General features: G+C 46.4%; 1 protein-coding gene across 3 annotated transcripts in view; it reads right to left on the bottom strand.

Annotated features, from left to right (window-relative positions):
- DMXL2 (Dmx like 2) overlaps nt 1–27895 on the bottom strand; it is a 92510-nt gene that overhangs the window by 28459 nt on the left and 36156 nt on the right. For all 3 annotated transcript variants that reach the window (XM_053271982.1, XM_053271984.1, XM_053271983.1), the window contains exons 15-28: nt 27287–27404; nt 25132–25251; nt 21744–21971; nt 19295–20971; nt 18168–18278; nt 16703–16872; nt 16422–16519; nt 14890–15055; nt 12714–12978; nt 9617–10692; nt 8171–8362; nt 6731–6807; nt 6171–6301; nt 4474–4722 (exon numbers count right to left, since the gene is read on the bottom strand). In XM_053271982.1, coding sequence (XP_053127957.1) covers nt 4474–4722; nt 6171–6301; nt 6731–6807; nt 8171–8362; nt 9617–10692; nt 12714–12978; nt 14890–15055; nt 16422–16519; nt 16703–16872; nt 18168–18278; nt 19295–20971; nt 21744–21971; nt 25132–25251; nt 27287–27404 — 4678 coding nt within the window. The remainder of the gene's footprint in view (nt 1–4473; nt 4723–6170; nt 6302–6730; nt 6808–8170; nt 8363–9616; nt 10693–12713; nt 12979–14889; nt 15056–16421; nt 16520–16702; nt 16873–18167; nt 18279–19294; nt 20972–21743; nt 21972–25131; nt 25252–27286; nt 27405–27895) is intronic.

Genomic DNA, 27895 nt, shown 5'->3' with positions numbered 1-27895 from the left:
GTTTCCCAGCCTCCAGGAATCTAACCCTGCCATCTCCATTGACATAATGCGTTGGAATCGTTATCCGCAGTAGTAGCGGAGAGCAGAACCCCTGCAGATACTGAGATCCACCTGTATGCATGTATGTATGTATGCATTCATGCATGAATGAAGTAACGTAAGCAGTTAAACCAATGCCTCAGGGATCTAGAGTCTTGTCCATTTCAGGAGCTTTATAAAGAAGTCTACTGGTCCTCTTTGAATCAATACTGCGAACTTTCCAAATACCATACTGCTGTTCAGAGATACTGGGCGTTACAATAGAAGACGTGTGACCATGCTGTTCGCCATCAAGGACATTCTTGGCTTCATAGAATATTTGACAATATTTGATCACAGAGGCATAACAGGCTATCACTTGACGGGCCAAACTGATTGATTTCCCTGTTGCTAAACACAAGAAACTTCTCACTACAGTGCACATCGTTACAAACCTTCATTAACGTCCTTTGTATCATCAGAAACTGGATCAGCTAATAGATTTAAAGAAATTTTTCTTCATTAGAAGGAAAGAAGCCATAGTGAAAATTGACTCTGAAGCTTGTCTTTGTAGTTATTTATGATCCCAGCAAGGTGGCTCAATGTATATATTTTTAAGAAGTTATAGCCAAAATGTTCAGAGAGACGTGCAAATCTTCTGCTGAGAAGTCACACCAAACCTCGACTTGGCATGACAATCATGAGTCTTCCATGCTTCCCCACTTCCGTTTGAACAGAAGGGGAGAAAAATTTCAAGTTCTGGTAATGGTTTAGAACCACTGGTGATCATGGGTATTTTTTAGAATGGACATATTCCTAGAGAAGGACTAATCATTCAATACAAGAACAGAAAGACAACATGACTGATATTTATCGAAGAACAACTGAACTTTTTTGGACACCTGAAAAAACACATCGCAACAGCGAACATTACCAGAAAGCTGTTGTGTTTTCATAGTTCATGATGTTACACTGCTCTATTGTTCCTATGTATTTAGTGCTGTAGATGTTTGGTTATTACATTTTATTCATCCAGATCACCATATATATTTGATTGTTTCACTTTCAATATAATTTAAATTTATATATTTAGTGGTTTTTGTTGGTTTGGGTTACATTATTAGGATCTGTCATTTTATGTACTATATTTCAGATCTTTTACGTTGTTTATTCGGTGTTCAATGAATTAGAACAAGCTAGGATCAGGTGGGATGTCCAAATCAGGTGGGATGTCCAAATCCGCCCCCCCCCCCCGCCACTTATAAACAAGGCAGAGGCTTGTTGAAACTGGGGCTTTCTTATAAATGGTATTTAGAACAAACTGGAATTTGCTGGGTTCAAGATAAGCCCGTGTCGGGTTCCCGCGACGGCCTCAGCAGCTCTGGGGCCAGCCCAGGTGTGGCTGTGGGCAATGACGACTTCATGGGGAGTGGGGGTGGCAGCAGGGGGTGCTGAACTGAACGGGTGCTCGGTAAGTCAAGAGAAGACCCAAGCGGAAAGCTGAAGGATCTTGGGATATCTCATGGGATGTACAGAGCCATGCAGGGGGCGGGAGGCTTATTTAAATGCTGCGCCGGTGATGAGAAAAAGCCACAAAGCCTGCAGACAACACTGAAGTCTCAGGAGGCTCCCAGGACAACTCAGAGAGAAGGGCAGGGGAGCTGGTCTTGTGGTCGCAGCAAGCACCAATTGTCCCCTTGGCTAAGCAAAGTCCACTCTGGACCCTTGCATCTGAATGGGAGACGACACGAATGAGCACTGTAAGATCTTCCTCTTAGAGGATGGGGCCACTCTGGGAAGTGAAGAGCACCTGCCTGCTTGCCGGCAACCGTGGAGAAGCCGCTGCCATTCTGTGTAGACAATAGTGAACTAGATGGACCAGTGGCCTGACTCAGTATATGGCAGCTTCCTATGTAAGACCTCTGACCAGCTCCTAATTTCTTAGCTATGCTAAAAGATCAGCAGCATGGTGTCTTCACTAGGTCTATTGACCTGGGTCAAATTCTGTAGACAAGAATCACCCCAGGTACAACATAAATGACTATTAATCATCAAACCATCAATTAAGCTTAGCAACATTCAAAAATTTGGAGAGAATAAGTTACAAGCCACAGCCAGTGTGGTGTAGTGGTTAAAGCGCTGGACTAGGACCGGGGAGACCAGAGTTCACATCCCTATTCAGCCATGAAACTCACTGGATGACACTGGGCCGGTCACTTCTCTCTCAGCCTAACCTACCTCACAGGGGTGGTTTGAGGATATAAATAATCATGTTTAACTGCTCTGGGCTTCTCTGAGGAAGAGCGGGATATAAAGTGAAGACATAAAAAAATAAACCAACTTAAAAAAAAAAATCTGAATACAGAGATTTTCTCCATTGCAAGTAAATTACATTCAAATCTTCAGTTATAAAGACAAGACAATGAAAAAAATTAGAGTGTAATCCAAAAGCAATTAAGACAGGTAAAAACCCATGCCAGGTACCCAGTTCTGAATACCTTCTGAAAGGAAGGTAAACACACAGCAATCAGCACACAGGTTTCTCACCATCCCTCTGGCTTAAACGCTCTGTGTCACAGTCAGGAGAAATATCATTGCTATTCCAGAATGTAATTTGATGCAATGACTCTGGATTTTCTAAAGGTGTCACATTCTCTGTGTTGGTGGCTAAGCACTGTGGTTTGTCTGAATTGAACAGAAGGCTGATTACTGCATTGTCTGTGACAGCTGAGGATCAGGCAGTAAATAAATTGGAACTGTATTCTGAAATACCATATAAACCGGGGTAGTTCTTACCAAGCACTAGAAGACTCAGCACCAAGAATGTTAAAATTATGTAAGCCAAGCAAAGTCACGTCTGTCTGACTGTTTTGCAGAATTAGTTTGGCTTCTGTCAATCATCTACTGCTACTACAAAAAGGGTTTACACAGAAAAATAAAAAGAAATAATACCTAATACATAACTACGACAGTCTCCTGTCCCCAAAGGGCTCACAATCTAAAAAGAAACAGAAGGCAGATACCAGCAACAGCCACTGGAGGGATGCTGTGCTGGGGATGGATAGGGCCAGTTGCTCTCCCCCTTGCTAAATATAAGAAAATCACCACTTTAAAAAGGTGTCTCTCTGCTCAGTTAGCAGGGGGAGTCAGGCTGGTGTAGGTGGGCACCACTGAAAGCCCGGCCTTTCTTGAATTTGTTACTTAGCTTCTCCTCAGACTTCTAGCATTTCATCGGGCATTGCTTTAAGTCATTCTGAGGGGTCACTGTCATCACAGATCTCTTAATGCTAATATTATAATGCCGTTATACAAATCTATTGTATGGCCACAATTGGAGTGATATGTACAGTTCTGCTCATCGTATCTCAAGGAGGACAGTATGGAGCTGGAAAACGTGAAGAGGAGGACAACCAAGATGATCAGGGGCCTACAATACTTCCCTCATGAGGCAAGGCTATTACATTCGGGGCTTTTTAGTTCAGAAAAAAAGGGGACACGATAAGAGGTCTATAGAATTAGGCATGGTGCAGAGAGAGTGGACAGAGAGAAATGGTTCTCCCTCTCTCACAACACTAGAACCTGGGGTCATCCCATGAAACCGAAGGCCAGGAAACTTTGGACTGACAAAAGGAAGTACTTTTTGACACAGCACATGATTAATCTATGGAATTCTCTGCCACGGGGTATGGTGGTGGCCACTAGCCTGGATGGCTTTAAAAGGGGATTGGACAAATTCATGGAGACTCTCAGTGGCTACTAGAGTAAGGATGGCTATAGGCCACTTCCAGGTTCAGAGACAGGATGCTCCTAAAGACCAGTTGGAGGGGAGCAACAGCAGGAGAGGGGGCATGCCCTCACCTCTTGCCTGCGGGCTCTCAGAGGCACCTGGTGGGCCACTGTGGAGAACAGGATCTTGGACCAGTCAGGCCTTGGGCCTGATCCAGCAGGGCTATTCTTATGAACTGTTCCATAAATAGATACCAGCCTAGTTGGATGAATCTGAGGGGGCCGAGTAACCCTAACCTTGTTTCCCCCCTCTCATTTCCTGCCACCACTTGTAATTGCACTGCTATAATTCACCTACTAATTACTATAATTACTGCTATCATTCACCTACTTTTGCTGCACGAACCCAGCTCAAAACAACCCAAGAGGACTCAACCCTAACCCAGACAAAATTCCATTCCAGCCGTATCATTCAAAGGCTTCTTGGGCGCAGGATTATGACTAACATTACAACTTCTACTAGCCCTATTTCCCCCCCTAATCTCCCAGGGGATCCAGAAAACCTTTCCCCAGCAAACCCACATGTTACGCTACCACACATCACACCAGAACGGTACTTCTGATCTGCCTATGCTATCCTATGCTCTGTTCCCAACAAGTTAGAGAACAGAGCCGTTCCTTGCAGATGGGATTGGGGAGAGGAGGGGCGCCTATTAAGAGATAGATTACCTGGAATATTTTCTGACAGTTTTCTGGGTTTGATGACGAGCTTCACTCCTCCTCCAAAGACCGCAGCCCACATCCTATTGTTCAAGGGATGTGCTGCGAGCCGAAACAATTCATTGCAGGAGTTAGTCGCCAGGGCGTGGACCAGCAGGCTTAGGTAGACGGCCACGACAGCTTCACACAGCAGGACGTTCAGCTTCGGCTGGTCCTCATCCTGGGCTGTATTTAAGAGGTTTATGAGCGAACTCACGCCTGCGGAGACATGGGGCGGGGGGGAGGGAATGCTGATGAGCAGACTGCCTCTTTCATGTTCATTATACATTTTATACACAAAGACTGCCAGCAAATCAACATTAAGTACTTTTGAATGGGGCTGCAGATCAGTGGAAGAGCATCTACTTAGCACAATCATATGCCTGTTAAAAACAAGGCCAGAGGCAGAGAGCCTGATCATGAGCCAAGCCCCGAGTGCACCTTCCCCAGATTCCATCCCCAGGAAGAAAAACAGTCCTATCCAGCTGGGGCTTCACTCACGATCAAGCTCTCTGCCTCCGAGCTTATTTTTAACTGGCCCACAATCGAAAACCAGGAGCCTGCAGAGCTCCTGAATTAGGGTAGATCACGTGAACTGCTCCTGGGGCTTGTGGGTGCTTGTCTACTTTCATTTCCCATCTACTTGGAACTCAGCATCCTAAGTTCCCTCTCATCTCTATCATGCAGCAGCCTCTATAAACTGAGCAACGGCCACAGCTATTCATGGGTTGGCAAACCCACTACAAGCCACCATTTCCAATTCTGGTTTGCTAGTCGATTACGAACAATGGTGGAACATAGGAAGCTGTGATATACCAAGTCAAATGGTTGGTCCATCTAGCTCAGGGCTGCTAAGCTTTGGCCCTCTGCAGATGTTGGCCTACAACTCCCATAATCCCGGGCGATTGGCCACTGTGGCTGGGGATTATGGGAGTTGCAGTCCAAAAACAGCGGGGCGGGGGGGCTAGGTTGAGCAGGCCTTATCTAGCTCAATATTGTCTACACAGACTGGCAGTGGTTGCCTTCTCCAAGGTTGCCTTCTCCAAGGTCTCTCCCAGCCCTATCTTGGAGATGCCAAGGAGGGAACTTGGAACCATCTGCAGATGCTCTAAGGGGAATGTTTTACAGTGCTCACACATTTAATAGGAACATAGAAAGCTGCCACATACTGAGTCAGACCATAGGTCCATCTAGCTGAGTGTTGTCTACACAGACTGGCAGCGGCTTCGCCAAGGTTGCAGGCAGGAGTCTCTCGCAGCACTATCTTGGAGAACCCAGGGAGGGAACTTGGAACCTTCTACACCTCCCAGAGTGGCTCCATCCCTTAAGAGGAATATCTTGCAGTGCTCACACACCAAGTCTCCCATTGATATGCAACCAGGGCAGACCCTGCTTAGCTAAGTGTGCAAGTCATGCTTGCTACCACAAGACCAGCTCTCCTCTCCCACTGATATGCAACCAGGGTGGACCCTGCTTAGCAACGGGGACAAATCATGCTTGCTACCACAAGACCGGCTCTCGTGGTCTTGTGGTCAATACATGATCAATGCAGACATCATGACTAACCCTCATTAACCTTCGCAAGATGTTTCAGTTGAGCCTCTGCAACTGCAAGGCACTTGCAAGCGTACAGCTGAGATATGTTTAGGATAAATAACTTTTCTTACCAGGCCACTGGGCAGGCAGCGAATTTGGAGTTGCGTGCTCTTCAATGCTTTCTGTCCTCAGTCGGCGACGGTCACTCAACAGGAGTCCTTGATAAACCATTCCCGTAAACTGGTTGGTTTCTGTCTGAATGCTAAAATACACATGATGTTTTTTCTTAATGTGAGATTACATATCCAAGAGAGTTATTGTGAATTTACAGCTTAAGATCTTGTGCAAAAGTAAAGATGCCACTTGGATAAAACAACAGTACAGTAATCATGTTCTTTTTTCTTAACTGGATAAAATGAAAAATGGTTGTGCACATTCTTACTCAGAGATACACAGTGTGTAATTAACTTTTTACACATATACAACTCTAATACTAAAATATTATGGACAAGAAAGCAAACATACCCAGTTCTATTGATTTCAGTGAGAGAGTTAGAACATGCTTAACTCTTTTATCACTAGAATCAATAACAGTTAGAGGTGTCTAATGAACTATGTCTTCAGTCATAAAAGGAGACCAAGCTAGATTTGTCACATGATATGGGGGGCAGGGGTGGCATAAGTAACTTACCTATAGCTGTGGCTGTCACACAGTGCTTGGTATATAGATGCAGAGAGGGAAGCGGCCAATGAATAAAGAGTATGCACCTAAAGAAAAGCAATTTTTAAAAAAATCTGATTTTAGGACTATGCACTGGTGCAAAGGAGTGCTGTGCCAAATTTTATTTCAGTGCAAAAGTACTGTTTACGGGAGTGGGAGGTAAATGGTCTGTAACAGAAAATGCTACTTAAACCCGTTCAAGCATTTTGTTCGCACTCGTTCACAACCTTAGTTTTGCTATTTAAGAATAAAACAAAAGGGAGGGCTAGTCTTATGGCAGCAAGTATGCATTGTCCCCTTTGCTAAGCAGGGTCTGCCCTGGTTTGCATTTGAATGGGAAACTACATGTGACTACTGTAGAATATTCCCCTTAGGGGATGGGGCCGCTCTGGGAAGAGCACCTGCATGCTTGCAGGCAGAAGGTTCCAAGTTCCCTCCCTGGCATCTCCAAGAAAGGTCTGAGAGAGATTCCTGCCTGCAATCTTGGAGAAGCTGCTGCCAGTCTGTGTAGACAATACTGAGCTAGATGGACAAATGGTCTGACTCAGTATAAGGCAGCTTCCTATGTTCCTATGATTTTCCACCACTTGATCAGTGCCATATGTCCCATCAGATTTGACTGCCTGATCATACTGGCCATGTACAGAACCTAGGTTTTGTGGGTGGGTTCACTGAGGCGTGTGTGGAGAAACATTAATGCCTGCCAAAGGTCTCAGGTTCCTAAGCCATCCACACAATCAGAGCCTCATATACACTGGGGATGGGGCTGGAGCTCAGTGGCAGAGCATCTGCTTTGCATGCAGAAGGTCCCTGGTTCAATCTCTGACATCTCCAGATAGGGCTGGGAGAGACTCCTGCTTGACGCCCTGGAGAGCTGCTGCCAGTCAGTGTAGACTAGGGATTCTCAGCATTGGGTCCCCAGATGTTACTGGACTTCAACTCCCATAATCCCTAACCAAAGGCCACTGGGGCTAGGGATTATAGGAGTTGAAGTCCAATAACATCTGGGGACCCAACGCTGAGAATCCCTGGTGTAGACAGTACTGAGCTAGATGGACCAATGGTCTGACTTGGTATATGGCAGTTCCTAACATCATTCCATGTCATCCATGGCCCAAAGGCTAGGATGGGATAGGACCACATCTCAGTGGAAGAGCATCTGCTTTGCATGCAGAAGGTCCCAGGTTCAATCCCTGGCCATCATCTTCAGGTGGGGCTGGGAAAGACTCCTGCCTGAAACTGTAGTGAGCTGCTGCCAGCCAGTGTGGACAATACTGAGCTGGAAGGACCAAGTGTCTGACTCAGCATGAGGCCGCTTCCTGTGTGGCTAGGTTTCTTGGGTTACCGACGCGCAGACCATCTCTCACTTCCATTTTGGGAGATCGTCTCGCTGAGAGGTCATCGCATTACCTTGACATCTTCAACATTCGGATGCGGCGGTGTTTTCATCTGCACAATCGTGTGAAGGATATCGTGGATGTGGTTGTTTAAATACAGCACAGGATTGGCTATCACGGTTTTGGTGGAAGCAATGCTTGCCGAGAGCAACGGCAGCGTGGTGGGCAGCGGGAGCGGGGACTGGAGCTGCTTGACTGTCGTTTCCTGGGGAAACAAACCAACATCGGAACAGTGATCACAGAATTACTGAGCGCTGCATTCACACACAAATGGCAGCTCAAACACGCAGTGCAGTTGCTCCTGGCGTTTATATTCTTATCTACAATGGGGAAGAAAATCTCTTGTACAGTTCATGACTCTCTGGTTTCATATTTGGTATCCAGGTCCAATACTTCAGCCCTAAACCCACTGATATGCACAATTTTTCTTCCCACCTTTGGGTTTAAAAAAAAACCAAGAGTCAAAATGACTTAGCCTACCATACTAGAGTACACAAGCAATCATCAAAACATGGGGACAGCCCATTAAGTGAAATGCGAACTGTGGTTGGGGCCAGCCCTTCCCAACACTTCAGTCTTGACAAAAGCCCCAATTCACAGCTTGGGAGGGTATGTTGTAGGTAAGATCTTGAATGGAGACTAAGCTCCTTATAATTATATGTCACGTAATGCCCTGTGTCATCAATTGTTTTGATGTTTTGTGCTTGCTATGCCTTTTATAAGCTTTATTAAGAACCTATGAGTAAGTCAGGCTCTTAATAGAAGAGTTGTCTCTTGAGTTATATTAATACCCAAGGAACATGGACCTGGCAGTAAAAATTGCTGGATTAGAACCTCACACACACACGTGTGTGTGTATTGATTGATTGATTAAGTGCCGTCAAGTTGGGGGCTCTGCTCTGGGTGCCAACAATGAGGGAGGCTCGGCTGTCGTGCACGCAGGACAGGGCCTTCTCTGTTGTTGCCCCCAGACTCTGGAATGCTCTCCCGGTGGCTATTCGCTCCTCAGTCTCCATCACAGCTTTCATAAAGCAAGTTAAATTGTGGCTATTTACCCAGGCTTTTATATGATTGTCTCTGCTGCTGCTCTTTGTACTCTGTATTGCTTTTATGCTTGTGTTTTAAATTTTTAATCAGATTTGTTTTATATTGTTAGCTTAATATTTTAATTGTGTCTTTTTTACAATCTTGTTTTTAAATTTTGCTGTAAACTGCCTTGGGATTGTTTTAACGAAAGGCAGTATATAAATTTAACAATCAATCAATCAATCAATATTTTTAAAAGGTGCATGGTTTAAAAGGTGCATGAGCAGCAGACTTTTAAGACTTTATTTAGGCCCCCTTATTTTCCGTCAAGGTCAGCTGCAGGCCACATGGGCATTTGAGTGGCCCACTCGGCTCTAGAACCTCTATGAAGGCAGGCCTGCAGAGAAAGACTCAGAAGGAAAGCTTGCCTTACCTGCTGCGATTCTTGCAGCAGAAATTTCAGCTCCATCCTGACGGACGCAAGACCACCGCCTTGGGCCCCATGAAGGCTGCAGTAGCTGAGGAAGACGCGGAGGAGAGCTTGGTTCCGCTGCAGCCACCACTTCCGCCGCTCGGCATGCTCGCGCTTCGCCTGCAGCCTCCGCCTTTCGATCTGATGCCGCTCGTAGGAGCCGACCTCCGGCTTGTCCACCACCTCCTCATGACCCAGGAGGTCCCCGTTTATTTTGCTGTCGGCCTGAGCGTAGTCCTTGCTGCGGGCCTCATGGTTACAGATCTCGTGCAAGGCCGCGATTTCTTTCTCCAGCCAGTTGTAGAGCTGGAAGCGGAGTTTCCCGCCGTCAACTTCGTAACCGGTGGCCAACGTCCTGAGTTCCGTCATGAGGATTTTCAGGCAAGCCCTGAATTTCAGCTGTTCGGCAATCACATCGACTTCCGTTGCCTCTGGGTCCACTTCCTCCCCTTGGTCAGCGTCTGGGCTTTTCCCATCTTGCTTTTTACTCTCCGGTTCCAATTTGGAGCTCTTCATCAGCAAACCGTCCTCCTCTTCCTCTTCGTTGATGTCTTCACCCCAGTCAAGTTTCAGCGGCTCTTCTTCAAAGGTTATCGCTGGCTGACTCCAGTCAATTAAGGCTATGGACTCTGTATTGCTTGTCACGGCTGACGGAGTCACTGATGGCTGTGACCAATCTACAGTGCTGCCTTCACCTAATGTCTTTGGCTCCAATTTCGCGCCATTCTGCATAGTGAGACTGGGGCTCTTTTCCTCTTTCTTGATAAAAATATTGGATTTGCTTCTTATTTTCGGAAGCTTGGAAAGGACTTCAAGTGCCAACACGGGACACCCCACTTTAAAATGAGCATTTGCAGTAGTGAAAAAGAGCTTCCTCTCAATAAGATTGATTTGGTCGACAAAGCTTTTCTCCGCTTGTAAACCTACGGTGGCTGAAGGTGCCTCAGGAGAGCAGAAATTTCTTCTCATGAGCAGGGGGTGGGTACGAAGGTAGTTGTAGAAACTGAACACTATAGGATTGCAGGACTTGATGATGACTAGAGAAAGCAAATGTTCAATAAGACAGGTCAACAGTCACTTGCAGAGATGTGGGGTGCAGAAATGTCCAGAAAATGCTCCCATGCTTTATTTTCTAAAGCAGGTCTTATGGTAGCAAGCATAACTTGTCCTCTTAGCTAAGCAGGGTCCGCCCTGGTTGCATATGAAAGGGAGACTAGAAGTGTGAGCACTCTAAGATATTTCCCTTCTCAGGGAATGGAGCTGCTCTGGGGATGGAGCCTGCTCTGGGAAGAGCAGAAGGTTCCAAGTTCCCTCCCTGGCTTCTCCAAAATAGGGCTGAGAGAGATTCCTGCCTGCAGCCTTGGAGAAGCTGCTGCCCGTTTGTGAAGACAATACTGAGCTAGAAAGACCAATGGTCTGATTCAGTATATGGCAGCTTCCTATGTTCCTAAGATTTTTCTCCTTGACTACTTGAAAAACCTTTGATTAATCGGGGGTCCAGCACTCGCGATTTTGTGTATCCACAGTCAGGTAATTAACACCTGACCTTGGTATACGTGGGGGGGAGGAAGAGGGGAAGAGTTAAACCCACGTATCCGTTGGTCGGGGTGGCCAGAATGATCTTGGAGGTCATTTTTGGCCACCATTTTGTGTTTGGGAGCCATTTTATGGCTCATTTAGTTGAAAACTACGGGACAAAAACCACAACATTCAGCTGATTTCTGGCCCTCTGGACTACTCTGCAGCATGGTAGGGCACTTTTGGGGGTGATTTGGAGGGGGGAATGGGGGCAAAACCCATGAGTTTTGGCCAATATTTGGCCATTTTGAGCAGTCTGGAAACTTAACCTTCCAATTCCCATAGCCCTAATGCCTTGTTATTTGCGGATTCGCTATCTGTCCCCCCCCACTCCCATGGAATGGAAACCCCACAAAATAATGGGGTTCTCCTGTACAGTGACGGGAAATTAATATGGTGGTGTTCTAGTTTTGATATTTTTACTGCATAAATAGGTAAAACAACTATTATCAGGTAAATTTGTAATCTTTTGAGGGGGAAAAGATTAATGCAAATTTTATGGAAATGAGGAGGAGATGTGTATGGAAAAGATTTCCAGGGGAGGGGGATATCGGGAAAATTTTCAAATTCAAATTTTTTCCAGGCTACCCACATCTCTGGACAGTTGTAATACTGCTTCAGAAAATTAGAACTTACTACTTTACAAAAGGTGCTAACAAAAAGGACATGAGAGAGAGAGAGGGAAAGTGAGGTCTCTGCATCTGACGGGCAAAGGATTCCCATCTCACCTGCTACCAAAGTCAGTTTTTTGTCCATATTCACTTGGCTACTGGACAGCCACCCATTCTATCTCTGGACTGTCTTCATTCAGGGAAACCCACAGTGCATGTTCATGCATACCGTGTCCCATCATGCAAGAGGAGGGAAAAGCCAAATCTCTACACACTGAATTCTCCACGTTCAGTCAGTGTTCTTCAAACTGTAGGATGAATCTCCACTAGGGGTGAGTGAGATACATCCCTAAGGGGTGGGTCCATAGCTCATTGTCAGAGCCCTGGTAGCCTGAAGTTTAAACTGGTTTTTAGTCTGTATAATCCGGAGGACCGCCTTTCCCACCGATGAATCTGTCTGTCAATTAGGGTAATCTCCAGAGGCCCTTCTCTGCATGCCCTGGCCCTTGGGAATTGTCACAGGGTGATGGCACCCAATCTGGGGGACTCTCTTGCTAGGCATTTTTACCTGGCACCAACCATGCTATCTTTAATGTATCAGGCAATATACAAACTATTCTCTCTTATTTTTAATAGATTTTACTTGGTTGCTAGCTGCCATTTTAGCTTGCCGTGTGTGTGTGTGTGTGTGTATATAAACATGCCTTAATTCTAAGTATTGTATTCTATTGAATTTTATGGAATGTTGTGTAAGTCAACTCAAAGACTTTTAAAGTCATAACTGTGGAATATAAATACCCCAAATAAGAAATAATTTCACCTCCAAGCCTTTTCCAAAACAATCAAAGTTTTCCCAAAGCTGGATTTACCTGGATTTTCATCGTCTTCCTTTGGCGTCTGTTCCAATAAAGTGTCGAGTGCTCTAGTATATTCTTTCATCACCCAGTAGGCGAGGCTTCGTAAGAAAGGATCTGGGTGCAGTCGAAGACAGCTGAATCCAGTTCCATCTTTCTCGCAGCCCAAAATCCTCTCATAAAGGATGGCTGTATAGGTGGAGGAAATCTCAAATTCCGATTCGTATAAACGAGCAATCACCATTGCCAGCTGGATGTCTTCCATTTTCTCAAGACATACCTATGACACAGAGCATAGTCAAGGCTCTCTAAATGTATTTTTAAAAGACGTTGTACAGGCCATTGTTCAAACCTAGTGACGACCTGTGCAAACAGCAGCGACAGAGAGACAATCTTTGTTATGGTCTATGAACCAGCAACCAAGAGATACAACAAACAGCAACTGGTGTAGTGGGTAGAGTGTTGGACTAGGACCGGGGAGACCTGAGTTCAAATCTCCATTCAGCCATGATACTAGCTGGGTGACTCTGGGCCAGTCACTTCTCTCTCAGCCTAACCCACCTCACAGAGTTGTTGTGAGGATAAACATAACCATGTATATAAACTGCTCTGGGCTCCTTGGAGGAAGAGCCAAACGTAAAAATAAATCGTTTCCCGCCCAGTGAGAAGAATTAAGGTCAGTAGAAATGTTCTTGGATGGTCTGATTTAGATTGGGGCACTCGGGGCAAAAGCTCCATCTTGGAACTCCTTCAAATTTTACCCAAGAAGGACGGACACATCTGCAAGTGCTGTTGCTGCCATATTCAGCCTCTGGTACTAGTCAGTTTTATAGGGCAACTTCTTCAGAAATGTGTGGGCTGTTACTGTGGTACAGCCTTTGCAAGCTCCATTTTAAACAACGGAGTGTCTCTGGTATCCACAGGATCCAAATATGGACCTGCGACAAAAATGTTGGAGTACAGGTGGAGCTCAATATTCACGGGGGTTCGATTCCACGGCTGTATCGCAGATATGGAAACCGCAAATATTGGATCCTTGATCTCTATGGGATTGTGGAGGTTAGGATCTCAGTTGGCCATTTCCGGCCTAAAACGGCTGTAAATCAGCTGATTTTCACGGAGGGGGGGAGGTGTCTGTTGTTGTTTTGTCTCTGCTGCTCCCCGCAAGTCACACTGCACCCCTCAACCGGCTGGAAATTGCCCAAAAATTGCCAGGTGTGTGTGTTGTCGTCATCTGCTGCTCCCCACAAATTGCACTGCGCCCCTCCACTGGCTGGAAATCAGCCAAAAATCATGGGGTGTGTTGTTGTTTTGATGGGAGCCATTTTGTGGCACCAATTCCTAAAATGTTAGGCTGAAATGATCTCCGCGGTCATTTCCAGACACCCCCAACCTATATATGAGGTTGATGTGTTTTTCGTTTTCGCATATGCCGAGGTCAGGTGTCAATTTCCCGACTGCAGATATACAAAACTGTGGATAACGAATCCACGAGTAAGAAGGTCCACCTGAACATACTTGGTGAGTATGTCTCTCCTGAGCCTGTTGGGCAAAAAAGTCAGCAAGACAGACGGGAGTCTCTGCTGTAACTTTATGTTTATTTGGTCTGCTTGGGTTTTTTGTGGGGGGTGGGGAGACACTAGAGCTCAGTCCCAGCTTCTTTTCAAACCCCTTCCTCCTCAGAAACACAAAGCTGTGGAATAGCTGGCGAGAAAACAAAACAGTTTTACACACCTTTCCCCCTCAGAAGCAGAAGGGGCTGTGACTGTCTCGAGGGAGCATTCTTCAAGCTCAAAAACTCCCCAGTCTTTTTGTTCAAGCCCTCCTTCCCTCCTCTTCACTACAGAATAAGTAGCTTTGCCCACCTGCTCGTCTGTCAACTCCCCTCTGAGTCCACAAACATTCCACCCCACTGAATTACCTTGGGGTAGTTTGGGTGTCCCCCCTGCCCCCACTTTATATTCTTTGAACACCAACATATCTGCGGGTCGCCCCGAGTCTGCGGGTACCTCCCACTCACCCACAGGGGCTCCAGTTCTCCACCTATACACATCATAACATTTCCTGCTCTTTCGGAAACAGATATAAGATTTAACTGCAGAAAATGCTGACGATTGCCAGCTGCAATGTATGTGTGTGCACTGAATAGGTTTCTGTTAGTAGCTTATACATTATGCTTGTTAGTGAATACCTCTATAGCATCCTTCAATGAGCCCGCTAACAAGAAAAAGGCAGCAGACTGTTCAAAGCGTTGTTTCCCCAGCAAAGCAAAGGCATTCTTCAAAGCGGCTCGGCGCCATCTATCCTCACTGAAATTATGGCTGAAGAACTGTGTCATTTTTTCATCATGCTGAGAACTAGGTCAGAAGAGCACGGAAATCAAGTTAGCTACATTAAGGAAGTCGGGGGGATTTAATTCTTGGAGCAGAGAAAATATTAGAGATCGGCTCCTTGAATGGGAAGCCGGTAGAGACGCCACTGACGTAGTCTTCAGAGTTCTCATCCTGGTACCGCCATTCTAAGAAACACAGATGTCTCTCACAGTCAGTGTTCCCTCTAAGGCGTGCACATGTGCACACTCTCAAGTTTGGTTTTTTTATGTCCGCTCAGTTAATTTTAGTTTTCACTGAGGTTGAATCGGGAAGGCACCATTCTCAACGCACACATGCACGCACGACCTTGATACTGCCACCCAGAACAAAACTCATTTTGCACAGAGATGGAAAAAATTAGAGGGACCATTGCTCACAGTATCTAGTTAATATTACCAGTGTACCACTGAGGAAGGCTTTTTATAACTTTATGTTTCCAGACTATGCCCTCAGAAGATCTCGAAGTGAGATTTCGCAAACTCCTAGTGGAACAGCGCCTTTGTCCGGAGGGTATCATCCACTACGTCCTTTATTGCCCTATTTACGATGTGATCAGGGGAAAACACTGATGATCGATAAACTTAAGAGGTCAGATGCAGAATGTTTGAGCTATCTTGTTGTGGATGTGATTCCAGATGTCAGCTGTCAAGTGGCCACCTGCACTATGCTTTCTTTTAAACTCAGAAAGAAATTTAGAGTGTGCCGTCAAGTCAATTTTGACTCCTGGTGCCCACAGAGCCCTGTGGTTTTCTTTGGTAGGATACAGGAGGGGTTTACCTTTGCCTCCTCCTGCACAGTGTGAGATGATGCCTTTCAGCATCTTCCTATATCGCTGCTGCCCAATATAGTACCAGCAAGGATTCAAACCAGCAACCTTCTGCTTGTTAGTCAAGCATTTCCCCGCTGCACCACTTAAGGTGACTTAGAAAGAAGTTTACATGTTCTAAAATGTAGCTTTGGTTTCAGTTCAACCAAACTGATGTAACTTTTCGGCATGTTATATTTTCTTCTTTTGTGTTATGCTGTGTGGTCACAACAATAAACTTATTACTTGCTTACATTAATGAGAACATCTGCCAGATGTTAAGTAGAACATCTGTAATTTGTACCAGTGTTCCCCTCTATTATGCATATGTAGCTTCTGATAATATGTAGACTTTTAGATACTTTAGGTAGACTGTAGATACACATATGTAGCTTCTAGTAATAGACATAAAGCATTTTATTTATTTTTGGACTCTAGGGTAACGACAGGAGGATAAATATGCTAACAATGTCAGTAAGATTTAAAATTCAGCATCTACACAATTTCTAATAATGAGTTTTCCTGGGCCACGTTAATGGAACCTACCGAAAGAGACCCCACACAACGGCTTTTTTCTTCATCGCAAGGTAAAAAAGGGCAGCATCCAAAGCATCGTTATTCCTCTGAAAAGCTGCTTTTGCAACCTGAAATATATTTTAAAAAGAAGCTGACATCTTGATCTGCATGTTTGACATGAAGAGAGACAAAGGGGCAACTTACGTCTCATGTTAAGAAGGTCATTAGAGCCCATCGCCTAACGTAAGAAGAAGAGGCCATCGCTCAGTGGTATAAGGTAGCATCTAGCTGAAAGACCAGGCTCAGCTTACCTTTTCCATGCACCTGCGGAGCGTGTTAATATTTCTAACCCACCAGCCGATGCCTATGGCTCTTAGTTCAGACCACTGGGGGTCCCCTCTTTGAATGGCAGGAATCATGTTGATCAACTCTTCCTCAGCTTCCGAATGAAAAGCCCAGGCAAAGTGGCATGTAGACACACCTAAACAATGATAGAGGATAACTGCCTTTACTAACTGATTTAAAAAACAACAAAACATACCAGTTTTGCTGTTTGTGTTTGCATCAGTGTTGTTTAGCGTTGTACATTTGTTTTTATAAAGACATTTAAATTTAAAAATTGGAAGAGAGCGAGAGAGCAGGATACCCAGCACAAAACAGATCTCCTCACCGGAGATCTTCTTTTCACTGCCATTTTTGAGAAGGTAAAAGATGGCAAGAATCCTTTCTGAGCAGTAAGACTTACTGATGAAGACTGAAGACTTACACAAACAGCAAAACCTAATACTACAAACCCCAACTGATCAATCCATCCAAAACTCGAATATCGTCTAAAATAGGAAAACCACCCCAATTTTCCCAATTAGTGTAAAGAATAAAATCTGACCCAATGATCTAGTGGTAGCAAGCATGACTTGTCCCCTTATCTAAGCAGGGTCTGCCCTGGTTGCATATGAATGGGAGACTAGAAGTGTGAGCACTGCAAGATATTCCCCTCAGGGGATGGAGCCGCTCTGCGAAGAGCAGAAGGTTCCAAGTTCCCTCCCTGGCAGCATCTCCAAGATAGGGCTGAGAGAGTTTCCTGCTTGCAACCTTGGAGAAGCCACTGCCAGTCTGTGTAGACAATACTGAGTGAGATGGGCCTATGGTCTGACTCAGTAGATGGCAGCTTCCTATGTTCACATAAGATGCAAAGGGCTGGGTGATCACACCTGAACTGACTTCAAAGTTGTACCCTCTCATTTTAAGAGGGAACATCCACCTTGCTCCTCAACAGTCAGTGTTCCTCATGGAACCATCAAACGGTCCACACTTCCTTGTTGAATTCCTCGGGCTGTTGTATCTACAGTTTTGTGGGTTTGTTTAACTGTATGTATACTGGTCAATAGCCATAATAAAGATTTTATTTGACTCCAAGAATACAAAATGGAACATAGGAAGCTGCCATATACAGAGTCAGACCATTGGTTTATCTAGCTCAGCATTGTCTCCACAGACTGGCAGTAGCTCCTCCAAGGTTGCAGGCAGGAATCTCTCTCAGCCCTATCTTGGAGATGCTGCCAGGGAGGGAACTTAGATGCTTCTGCATGCAAGCAGGCAGATGCTCTCCCCAGAGCGGCCCCATCCCTTAAGGGGAATATCCTACAGTGCTCACACATGTAGCCTCCCATTCAAATGCAAAGCAGGGCAGACCCTCTTAGCAAAGGGGCCAAGTCCTGGTTGCTGCCACAAGACCACAATTATTGCTGAAGCTTAAAACCAAGAAGTAGGTATTACCTTGATGGAGCAGCTGGACGCGGTATAAAGGAGGGAGCGACGTCAGAAGGCAGGTGTGTAAACGCGTAGCTAATAAATACCGCAAGCCACACTCATCTAAGGTGTCTCTCCCTGCAAAATACAAACACGCCTTTGGCATGTGCAGGCACAAAATACTGGGACACAGAACAGAAAGATGGGCACCTGAAGGAGCGAATACAGACACATACAACTGCACACATCTGCTCCGCTGTCAAGGCATATTTATTGAAGAAATTTCAAAACGATGTCTCGCCGCAGGCAGGCAGGCAGGCAGGCAAGCAAATTATTATTATTATTATTATTTTGCATTTATACCCCGCTCTTCCTCCAAGGAGCCCAGACCGGTGTATGACATACTTGAGTTTCTCTTTCACAACAACCCTGTGAAGTAGGTTAGGCTGAGAGAGAAGTGACTGGCCCAGAGTCACCCAGCTAATCTCATGGCTGAATGGGGATTTGAACTCGGGTCTCCCCGGTCCTAGTCCAGCACTCTAACCACGACACCACGCTGGCAAACAAACGAAGCAGTATCATTCCTAACGTAAAAGCATCCTGCGCATATATTCTTGAAAAGTTAAATTGTTGCCTATTATCCAGGAATGTGAAGCTAATGCAGCCAGGGCGGGGCAGGGGGGTGATGAGCCATTGGGCCTGGGAGGTAGCGATGTACAGGGGCCGGTTTGAAGGTGGGGTGGGACAACTTTAAGGGAGGGGGGAAGCGGAGGGAGGGGTAAGTGCGCCCGCCCGCACCCTTAAAGCTGCCCCCCACACCTTCAAGCCTCCGAACTGCCCAGTGTTTGAACCTGTTCAGAGGCTCGTAAAAGGGCCTCCGAACAGGTTCGTGCATGTCCCTACCGGAGGTTGAAAAGGTGCCCCAACGCCCTCCCATGGCACCGCCCATGATCCTCCGTGCGCCAAGGGAGAAAAAGAATCCCTCTTGCCCCCACAAGGAGCGTCTCCTCCCTCACCCACCCCGGTTACACCTCTGCCATGCTTGTGAGTTCCCCAGATCTTCGTGAATATTTGTACACGCTAACATATCCTAATCTTTTATTTTTTAAAAAATCCAAACCCAGGGGAGCATGAATTACACACCAGATATCTACCTGAGTAATGTTTATCTCTGTTTTCGTCAAGCTCAGTGCTTGTGGTGGCCACAGTGTCTGCCAAAGCAACCAAGAACATTTGCTCCAGTCGAGTGAGTCCTGGCAAACTCGAGTGCATCAGATGGCTTGAAAGGACACTGGCGTGTTCCCGGCCAAAGCAAGTCGGCCCATACTGAGACAGATTAATGACTTTGGATTTATGCTCTCTCCTTTCCGGCTCAAAATCAATGAAGTCGTCGGTGGTGACCGGCTGCACCTGGAAGAGGTCCGAATACTGATCGTCCGTTTTTCTTTTCGCGTGATCGTCCCGCCCTTTGGGCCCTTTAGTGGCTTCCTCCATTTTGTACGTGGAATCCTGATCCGCCGCCAGCAAGGCATACAACGGCAGCGGGGGAATAGAATCGATCTCTGTGTAGTCCCGCGTGCCATCTTTCCCAGTAGCGACTGCATCCTTGGCCGTGCTGCCGCTTACACTAATGGTGCGAGAAAGATGCCGTTTCGAGCCACCATCCGCAGCTTCGGGGTCTTTCACAATGGCAACTTCCCCCGCAATGCATTTCACTAAATGCGAAAGAATGGCTTTTGCACGGCGAACTTTACCCAGATCCATCAGCTCTAGAAGCTGGGTGGGGTGATACTGCGGAAGAGTCGGAGAAAGGACATGAGCTGCTTCAAAAAGGCCGCCATCTTGAATCACAGTGGGAGTACCAAAGACGTCATCCAGAAGGCCTCCTCCCTCAATTATGCTGGCCTTTTTGGCAAGCAAACTCATCTTCATTGGATCCTGAAAGGGCGAGTCTTCAGTCAGGAACCCATTGCTGTCGCCATCTCCTGATTTCATGGCGTGTTTCCACTGTGCATAGACGTGCATTTCACAGTCCATCCCCACCACCAGGATGCCATCTCTTACCCAAGAGAGAGAGACAGGCAGGGAAGGGGTACCATCTACGGAGGAGACCAAGTCTATCGATCTCAGCAAGACCCATTTGGACTTGATCCCTTGCTTGATGCTACCACCTAGTGGTAATGTAATGACAGCAACACTCTCTTTGCTGTTGGTTTGTTCAGGCACGGTGCCTGAAAGCCGGCCATACATGAAAATATTTGCACCCACGCCCACTGTCAGTATATGCGAGCCGTCTTCTTTCGAAACCCAATCTAAGTGCACCAGATGCTTGATGTTTGGCATAAGATAGTGGTCCTTATTCAAAAATATATCCGATTTGCTGTATACAAATAAGTTACTGTCAACGCTAACTCTCGAATCCAGGACACTCCCGACTTTAACTAAGTCGTCCAAATGGATCGTCTGCTCCAACACCCACTCCGATCCCCCTGTAGATTCGCATTCAAATATGCAGACATGCATAGAAAAGTCTTTGGAAACGAATCCATTATGCTGCACAGGCTGCTTGTATGCTACCGCTAAGCGCCCGGTATAGGAACAGCTCACAGCAACTGGCCTTCCCACGATGCACACTGTGCTGCTGTCATCTCCTCTCTCGTCATTCATTAAAGGCCACTTTTTCCAGCAATAGCTCTCCTTCCGTTCGCCTTTGCTGTTCACGGCTGTCTCTACAGAACACCTCCAGAAGCGCACATTGTTATCCGAACAGGACGTCACCAGCAAATAAGGTGCAAGGCAGACGGGGTAGATTGACGAAGAGCTCAAGTGCCCTGAATTGATTCAAAAGAAACCATTCAGCATTTGCAATGTGGACATTTAGGCCCAGTTCAGACGTACAGGTTACCTGGAGTTAAGCATGGCCAAGGTTTCAATTCTTCTCCAAATTGCGCCGCAGATGTTCACCAAACTGGGGCCAGCCAAACTCCCGTTGAAGGAGAGGGGAGCCCCTCCCTACTGCCCGGCTGCCGAGGCACATCCCCGCCCCACCTCCATGATCGGAGTTTGGAATAGGCACAAAACCATGGTTATAGCTGAGTCAGCATTCGGGCATAATGCTTTGGCGGCAAAACCCTCAATTGCTGGCGGCCAAACTTAAAGATAACCAACTGGAGTTTGGCAAGGCAAACCGGAGCTAGTTTTTGGCCCGTAACCATGGTTTTGTGCATTCGGGCGTACTGCAGTTACAACCTTGGCCAGCTAGAATTGTGGTTATCCTATACATCTGAACTCAGCTTTACATGTATACAATCACGGGGTGGGGGGATGACCCACACATGGATACTTCCTCACAATGTAAGCAGCATTGGGGGGAAGGGGAGGGCAGGAGAGAGACTGGGGCAGAAGGTGGGGGGAGGGGGTAAGAAGACTGGGGCAGAAGGTGGGGGAGGGGAGGGCAGGGGAGAGACTGGGGCAGAAGGTGGGGGGAGGGGGGAACCGTTGGCCCCAAAGAGCACACAGATGCTCTGTGTGGGGTCAGCTAGTATTTATTATTTATCATATAGAGATAATAATATTTATATAGAGTCTATCCAACTGTTATACCTGCAGAAGGAGTCGCTCTTACGACTTCTACACCAAACGGGAGATCCAAGGGGTAACTATAGACAAGGCTGGAACTCAAAATAAGTTTGCTAGCTGTCTGAAGATTAGCGACGGATGAAGAACGGGGCAGGGGCGCTGTGCCAGGTGAGGTATCTGGAGAAGAGTCCACCGTCTGTTGTCCAAGTACGGTTAGCTGGTTTCCCAATGACAACGCTTCAGCAGGTTTTGCTGAAAAGAAACATGCACAACTAGCTTCAGTGTGTGTAACAAGATACATTTAAACACACACACACAAGATACATTTAACACACACACACAGAGATTTGTTTAGATATCACATACCAATTTTTGCTTTTAATAAAACAAACAAAAAAACTTTGAACAAGCCTAAACTCACTGGACAACTCTGGGTAATAGCAATAGCACTAGCACTTACATTTATATACCGCTTTATAGCCAGAGCTCTCTAAGCGGTTTACAATGATTTAGCACATTGCCCCCAACATTCTGGGTACTCATTTTACCGACCTCGGAAGGATGGAAGGCTGAGTCAACCTTGAGCCCCTGGTCAGGATTGAACTTGTAACCTTCTGGTTACAGGGCGGCAGTTTTACCATTGCGCCACCAGGGGCTCATCATTTATCTCTCAGCCTAACCTACTTCACGGGGTTGTTGAGAGGACAAACGTGACCGCATACACCACTCTGGACTCCTTAGAAAAAGAGCGGGATATACAGTGAAAACTAAACTAAATAAATCCTAATGAAAATATTTTGAAATCCATGGCCTCAATGAGTATTTAACTCAGCTATTTATCATTCATTCATTCATTCATTCATTCGATTTCTATACCGCCCTTCCAAAAATGGCACAAAGAAATAATAAATAAATAAGATAAGATGGCTCCCTGTCCCCAAAGGGCTCACAATCTAAAAAGAAACCTGAGATAGACAGCAGCAAGAGTCACTGTGCTGGGGGTGGAAAGGGCCAGTTACTCTCCCCCTGCTAAATAAAGAGAATCACCATGTTAAAAAATGCCTCTTTGCCAAGCTAGCAGGGGCCAACTTGCTGGTCTAGGACCATAATAAAGATGATTGATTGACTGACTGACTGAGTGTTGGGTTGTGCCCGTTAATTTTGCACACAGACTGTTTAAAATTTACCAAGAAGTATGCGTCACTGAAATGCAAAATATAAAGAGGTTGTTCTCACAGCTAGGGATGTGCCCGAACCAGTTCGGTGCCTCCTTAGGGAAGCGCCAAACCGGTTCGGGTGCCGGCATTCAATCCAGTTCGGCAGGGCGGAAGTTGGTTCCTTTTAAAAGCAGGTAAGCAGGACCTTACCTACACCTCTGCCGCCCCACCGCTTTTCCAATGTGCTCGCTGTTCAAAAGACCGTGCACGGATATAGCGCTGCTCCCAGCTCCTCCGTCGGCACACGTAGCCTGCAGGTATGGTCCTGCTTACCTGCTTTTTAAGAGGAATCAACCCTTGCCCTGCCTTACTCATGCACATCCTTACTCACAACCAGCCCTACATGAGAACTGCCGGGATCAGGACCGACCCAGGTGCTCATCCGCCGGGTAGCCTGGGTTTTGTACCTGGGCTAAAAATGAGGGAGAAGGGCATAAGCGCACCCTCCTACCTCACTGCCCGGTCGTGTGAACACTCAAGCTTCCATAGAGTCAAGCAGGGGGTCTGGCAGTGGGGAATGCACCATGCTCCTCGTGCAGTGCATTGTGGGATTCCAGAGAATGCAACTGGGTTTCCCCCATCTTCCTCGCTGCTCCAGCACAACTCGCGGACCAGTCATATGGGTGCATAGCAGGGCCAGGAGCAGTGAGGATCGTGTGGCGGGAAAAGCGCCACCAGCCCTCCCCAGGCCCAGCAGCTAAGGTCATGTCAACGACCTTAATGGCCAACACCCAGCACAGCGTTGCATGCCTGTAACGCTGCGCTGCAAGGCAGCTGTGCCCTCCAAAGGCAGGAGCAGGGCCGCGTGGAAGGGATGGTTGCGCAAGCAGCGTTTCCACAGATAGTCCCACTCGGGACAATGGGGAGAGCCGCAGAAGTGCTGCCTGCACAACTTGCACAGCCCCACGTTACAAATATGTAATACTGCAGGGGATGGTGGCCAGTGGATTTCTGACATTTCAGATACACAACCCTCTGCCATCAAATGTTCGTACATTTCACCCAAGGCCTGTTCACATGACAGATTGGGGGTGGGCTGGAGGGTTAGAGAACCCCTACACCAGTAGCAGCAGATGATTTGAGCCTCTATTCGGGTCAGTAAACTCAGGAAACACGCGATTAAGCCAGGCAAGGCATCTGTTGCTGAAATCAGGAGCTGCAAGCATGGAAAGTCCCCCAAAGGTCTAGGAGGCCTTCCCAGCATGCTTAGTAATGCCAGCAGATTGGAAAGCTTCATGACATCAGCAGCTGCCCTCTGATTGGCCACAGAGGACCAGGAGGTGGACCCAGCCCTGCTGAAGTCCAACTACAGGATCATAGAGTGCACTTTGCAGAGTGGCACCTCCACAATGGCAGCTGCTATAGCCACAGTTCTCTATTGTTTCCAGGCTTGCTGGGTCCCGGTGGTGGGATTAAAAAAAGGTTAGTGGATGCACATGACCAGGAAAGCAAGCTGGGAGGGCTTTCCTCTCCTCCTACCTTTGTTAAGAGCAGGATGCAAAAGCTAGGCTACCCTGCTTTGAGCAACCTGGGTTGGAGGGATTTTCATGAGTTCACACTAACATTCAAACCTGGGTAGAATGCCTCCTACCTTGATTTTGATTAATGTGTGAACAGACCTGTTGACTACTATGCAGTAATTGGTTTACAGCGCAGGAAGTCCAACATGTAAATGAAGCTCTTATTTATTATTATATTTATATCCCGCTCTTCCTCCAAGGAGCCCAGAGTTATGTTTATCCTCACAACAACCCTGTGAGGCAGGTGAGGCTGAGAGATGCGTGATTGGCCCAGTTACCCAGAGAGTTTCATGGCTGAATGGGGATTTGAACTCGGGTCTCCTCGGTCTTAGTACAATGCTCTAACCACTACATTACACTACACCGGCTTTCCATACCAGCGTAAGTTGTGTCACTGATGAATGCCATCCTATGCTTTTAAATGATCCTGAAGATCCTTCTGTTTTTATTCGCTGCTTTGATTGTCTAGTGGTTTTTTGTTTTGTTCTAATGTTTGGAAATCTGTTGTACTGTTATTGTATTTCACTTGTTTGTAAGCCACCACAGGGGCTTTTTAAAGTCAAAAGCAGAATTAAAACAATTAATATCTTACGACAAACCTTTTAAAAAATCTTATTAATTTTAAAACTTATGACTACGGTAACATGCATATTTATCTGGGAAACTTTAACTCACCTAAACATGCTTGCACAGATTTAAGATGCAGGTGCCACATGTGAAGCGTTGAGCAACCACTGGTGTCTTTTTCAATGACCACCAGATAGAACTTCTCCGAGAAAGGTGGGGGACGATAACCTGTTTTGTGCCAAAATCAAAAGCAGTTACTGTCTTGATAAAAATGCCCGTGATATTTTACTAAAGACTGACTACACGTAATATGAATACAAATACGACAAACATTTATATACCTAAGTTCTTTTCAACGGAAGTTCCCAAAGCAGTTTAGATAGATAGATAGATAGATAGATAGATAGATAGATAGATAGAAGTTCCCTGTCCCCAAAGGGCTCACAATCTAAAAAAGAAACATATGACATGTCAGCAGCAGCCACTGGAGGGATGCTGTGTTGGGTACGGATAGGGCCAGTCACTTCCTCCCCTGCTAAATCTAAGAGAATCACCACTTGTAAAAGGTGCCTCTTTTGTTCAGTTGGCGGGGTTAGTTAGTTAACAAAAAGCATTGGCCATGACTTTGCTTTTCAAAAATTGCAATACTTTTACATTTTTACCAAAACTTGAGAGTCCCGCAGCAGCAGAAGTGGGTCTGTACCACCTGCATTTTGCTGCAGAGAATGTCAGCAACTGCAAATCCAAAAAAGCTTCCAACTGTGATATACATATTTGGAAGAGGACAGCTCAGATTTGAAATTCAACCCCGCATGCTGGATGTGGAGATTTAGCTCACGCTTTGCTGCCTCAGGCTTGTTGGTGTCTCTTGCTTCGATGCTGGCAAGCACCAAAGATGAAATCTCAAACGGTCAACACGACTCAATACTAAATACCCGTAAAGGGTTTCCCCAGGCTCCTTCTTGTGGTAGGAAACTAGGACTTTCCGATACATCTGGATCGGCTCAGTGTAGCTGATTCAGAGCCCCATGGGCACCCCAAGGTATTCGGCAGAACCCCTGACTTCTAGGCTTCTGTGCTAATTTAAACAGAGGTATGTAGGAAATTGACTTAGACAGAGTCGGACCACTGGTCCATCTAGCTCAGTACTATCTACCCTGACTGGCAGCACCTCTCAGAGGTTTCAGGCATGAGGCTTGCCTGGCATCTCCGACCTGGAAATGCCAGGGACTGAACCTAGGATGCCTGCATGCAAAGCAGGTACTCTTAGCAACACAGGAAGCTGCCATATACGGAGTCAGACCATTGGTCCATCTAGCTCAGTATTGTCTTCCAAGACTGGCAGCAGCTCCCCCAAAGTTGAAGGCAGGGAACTTGAAATGCTCTTCCCAGAGCAGCTCCATCCCCTCAGGGGAATATCTTAGTCCTCATGCATGTAGTCTCCCATTCATATGCAACCAGGGCAGACCCTGCTTAGCAGAGGGGAGAAGTCATGCCTGCTACCACAAGACCAGCTCTCCTCTTCCCTCTTCCACTGAGATATGGTTCTTCCGCAGTAATTTAGATAAATAACAAGCTGCCTTACATAGAGTCAGACTCTTGGTCTGTCTAGCTTAGTTTTGTCTTACACTGACTGGCATCAGGAGTTTCTTCCAACTTCCAGGCAGGAGTCTCCCCCAGCCCTACCGGGAGATGGTGCCAGGGACTGAATCTAGGACCTTCTGCATGCAAAGCAGATGCTCCACCACTGAGCTACAGTCCCATCCGGCATGGTATGCAGTGTGTCTACATCACGCTGTTTTGCAAAGCTGCCATCACTCCCACAATGTGGAAGAGCCTGCTGGTTCAGGACAAAAGGTAAAGTGTCCTGTCAAGTAGATTTCGACTCCTGGCACCCACAGAGCCCCGCGGTTGTCTTTGGTAGTATACAGGAGGGGTTTACCATGGCCATCTCCCTCACAGTATGAGATGATGCCTTTCAGCATCTTCCTAGATCGCTGCTGCCTGATATAGGTGTTTCCCATAGTCTGGGGAACATACCAGCGGGGATTAGAACCAGCAACCTTCTGCTTGTTAGTCAAGCATTTCCCAGCTGCTTTAAATTACCAGCAGGACCTTTCTCAATCAAAAACGGAATGCTGCAAAAACAGAACCTATCCCCTCATGCTTTTTATCCATTTTTTGCTTTATGACTGGATCTGTGGACTACAGGTACATTCTCCAGGAACTATTAATTGCACCCAGAACGGCTCTGACGCGATACCTTTAGATGGCTGGAAAAATATCTCCGTTTCTTTCCGTTCCACTTCTTCCTTGTGCGGCTTGTATCCCAAAATGAAGTCCTCTTGAAAAACATGAAGTAGCTGAGTGTTTGTCCCACACTGGAAGAGAGCGTACGACAATCATCAACCATCTTTCCAAGTAACGGGAAGACATCATAGGAGCTATCACCGTGCCTGTGTTTTAAATCTGGTTTAAGCACTGAAAGAATGGATGGTGTTTTTCAGAAGAGCTTAGGGATTGCAGATATATCCACTGAATGTGGAGACATCAAGGGAGGTTGGTCTGAGGGCGCCACCATCTCATCTCCTGGCAAACAAAAAGGCAGAGCCTTCTCTGTAGTTGCCCCAGGGCTATGGAACAACGCACCTCCTGCTGAGATTAGAGCTGCTTCATCCCCGATGGCATTCAGGAAACAAGTGTAAACGCATCCCTTCAGCCAAGCTTTTTAGTTGATGCTTTTAGTTGAATTTTATTGATTGTTTTAACTTTATACCACTATTCAGTTCTGTGTATCCACAGGGTGTCTAATATACACCCACTTCCAGTCTCTGTGGATATTAATGGGTTAAAAACCTACGTATCTGCGGTT

The sequence above is a fragment of the Hemicordylus capensis genome, chromosome 10, assembly GCF_027244095.1.
Source record: "Hemicordylus capensis ecotype Gifberg chromosome 10, rHemCap1.1.pri, whole genome shotgun sequence".
NCBI lineage: Eukaryota > Metazoa > Chordata > Lepidosauria > Squamata > Cordylidae > Hemicordylus > Hemicordylus capensis.
This window is presented reverse-complemented; position numbering and strand designations above follow the sequence as displayed.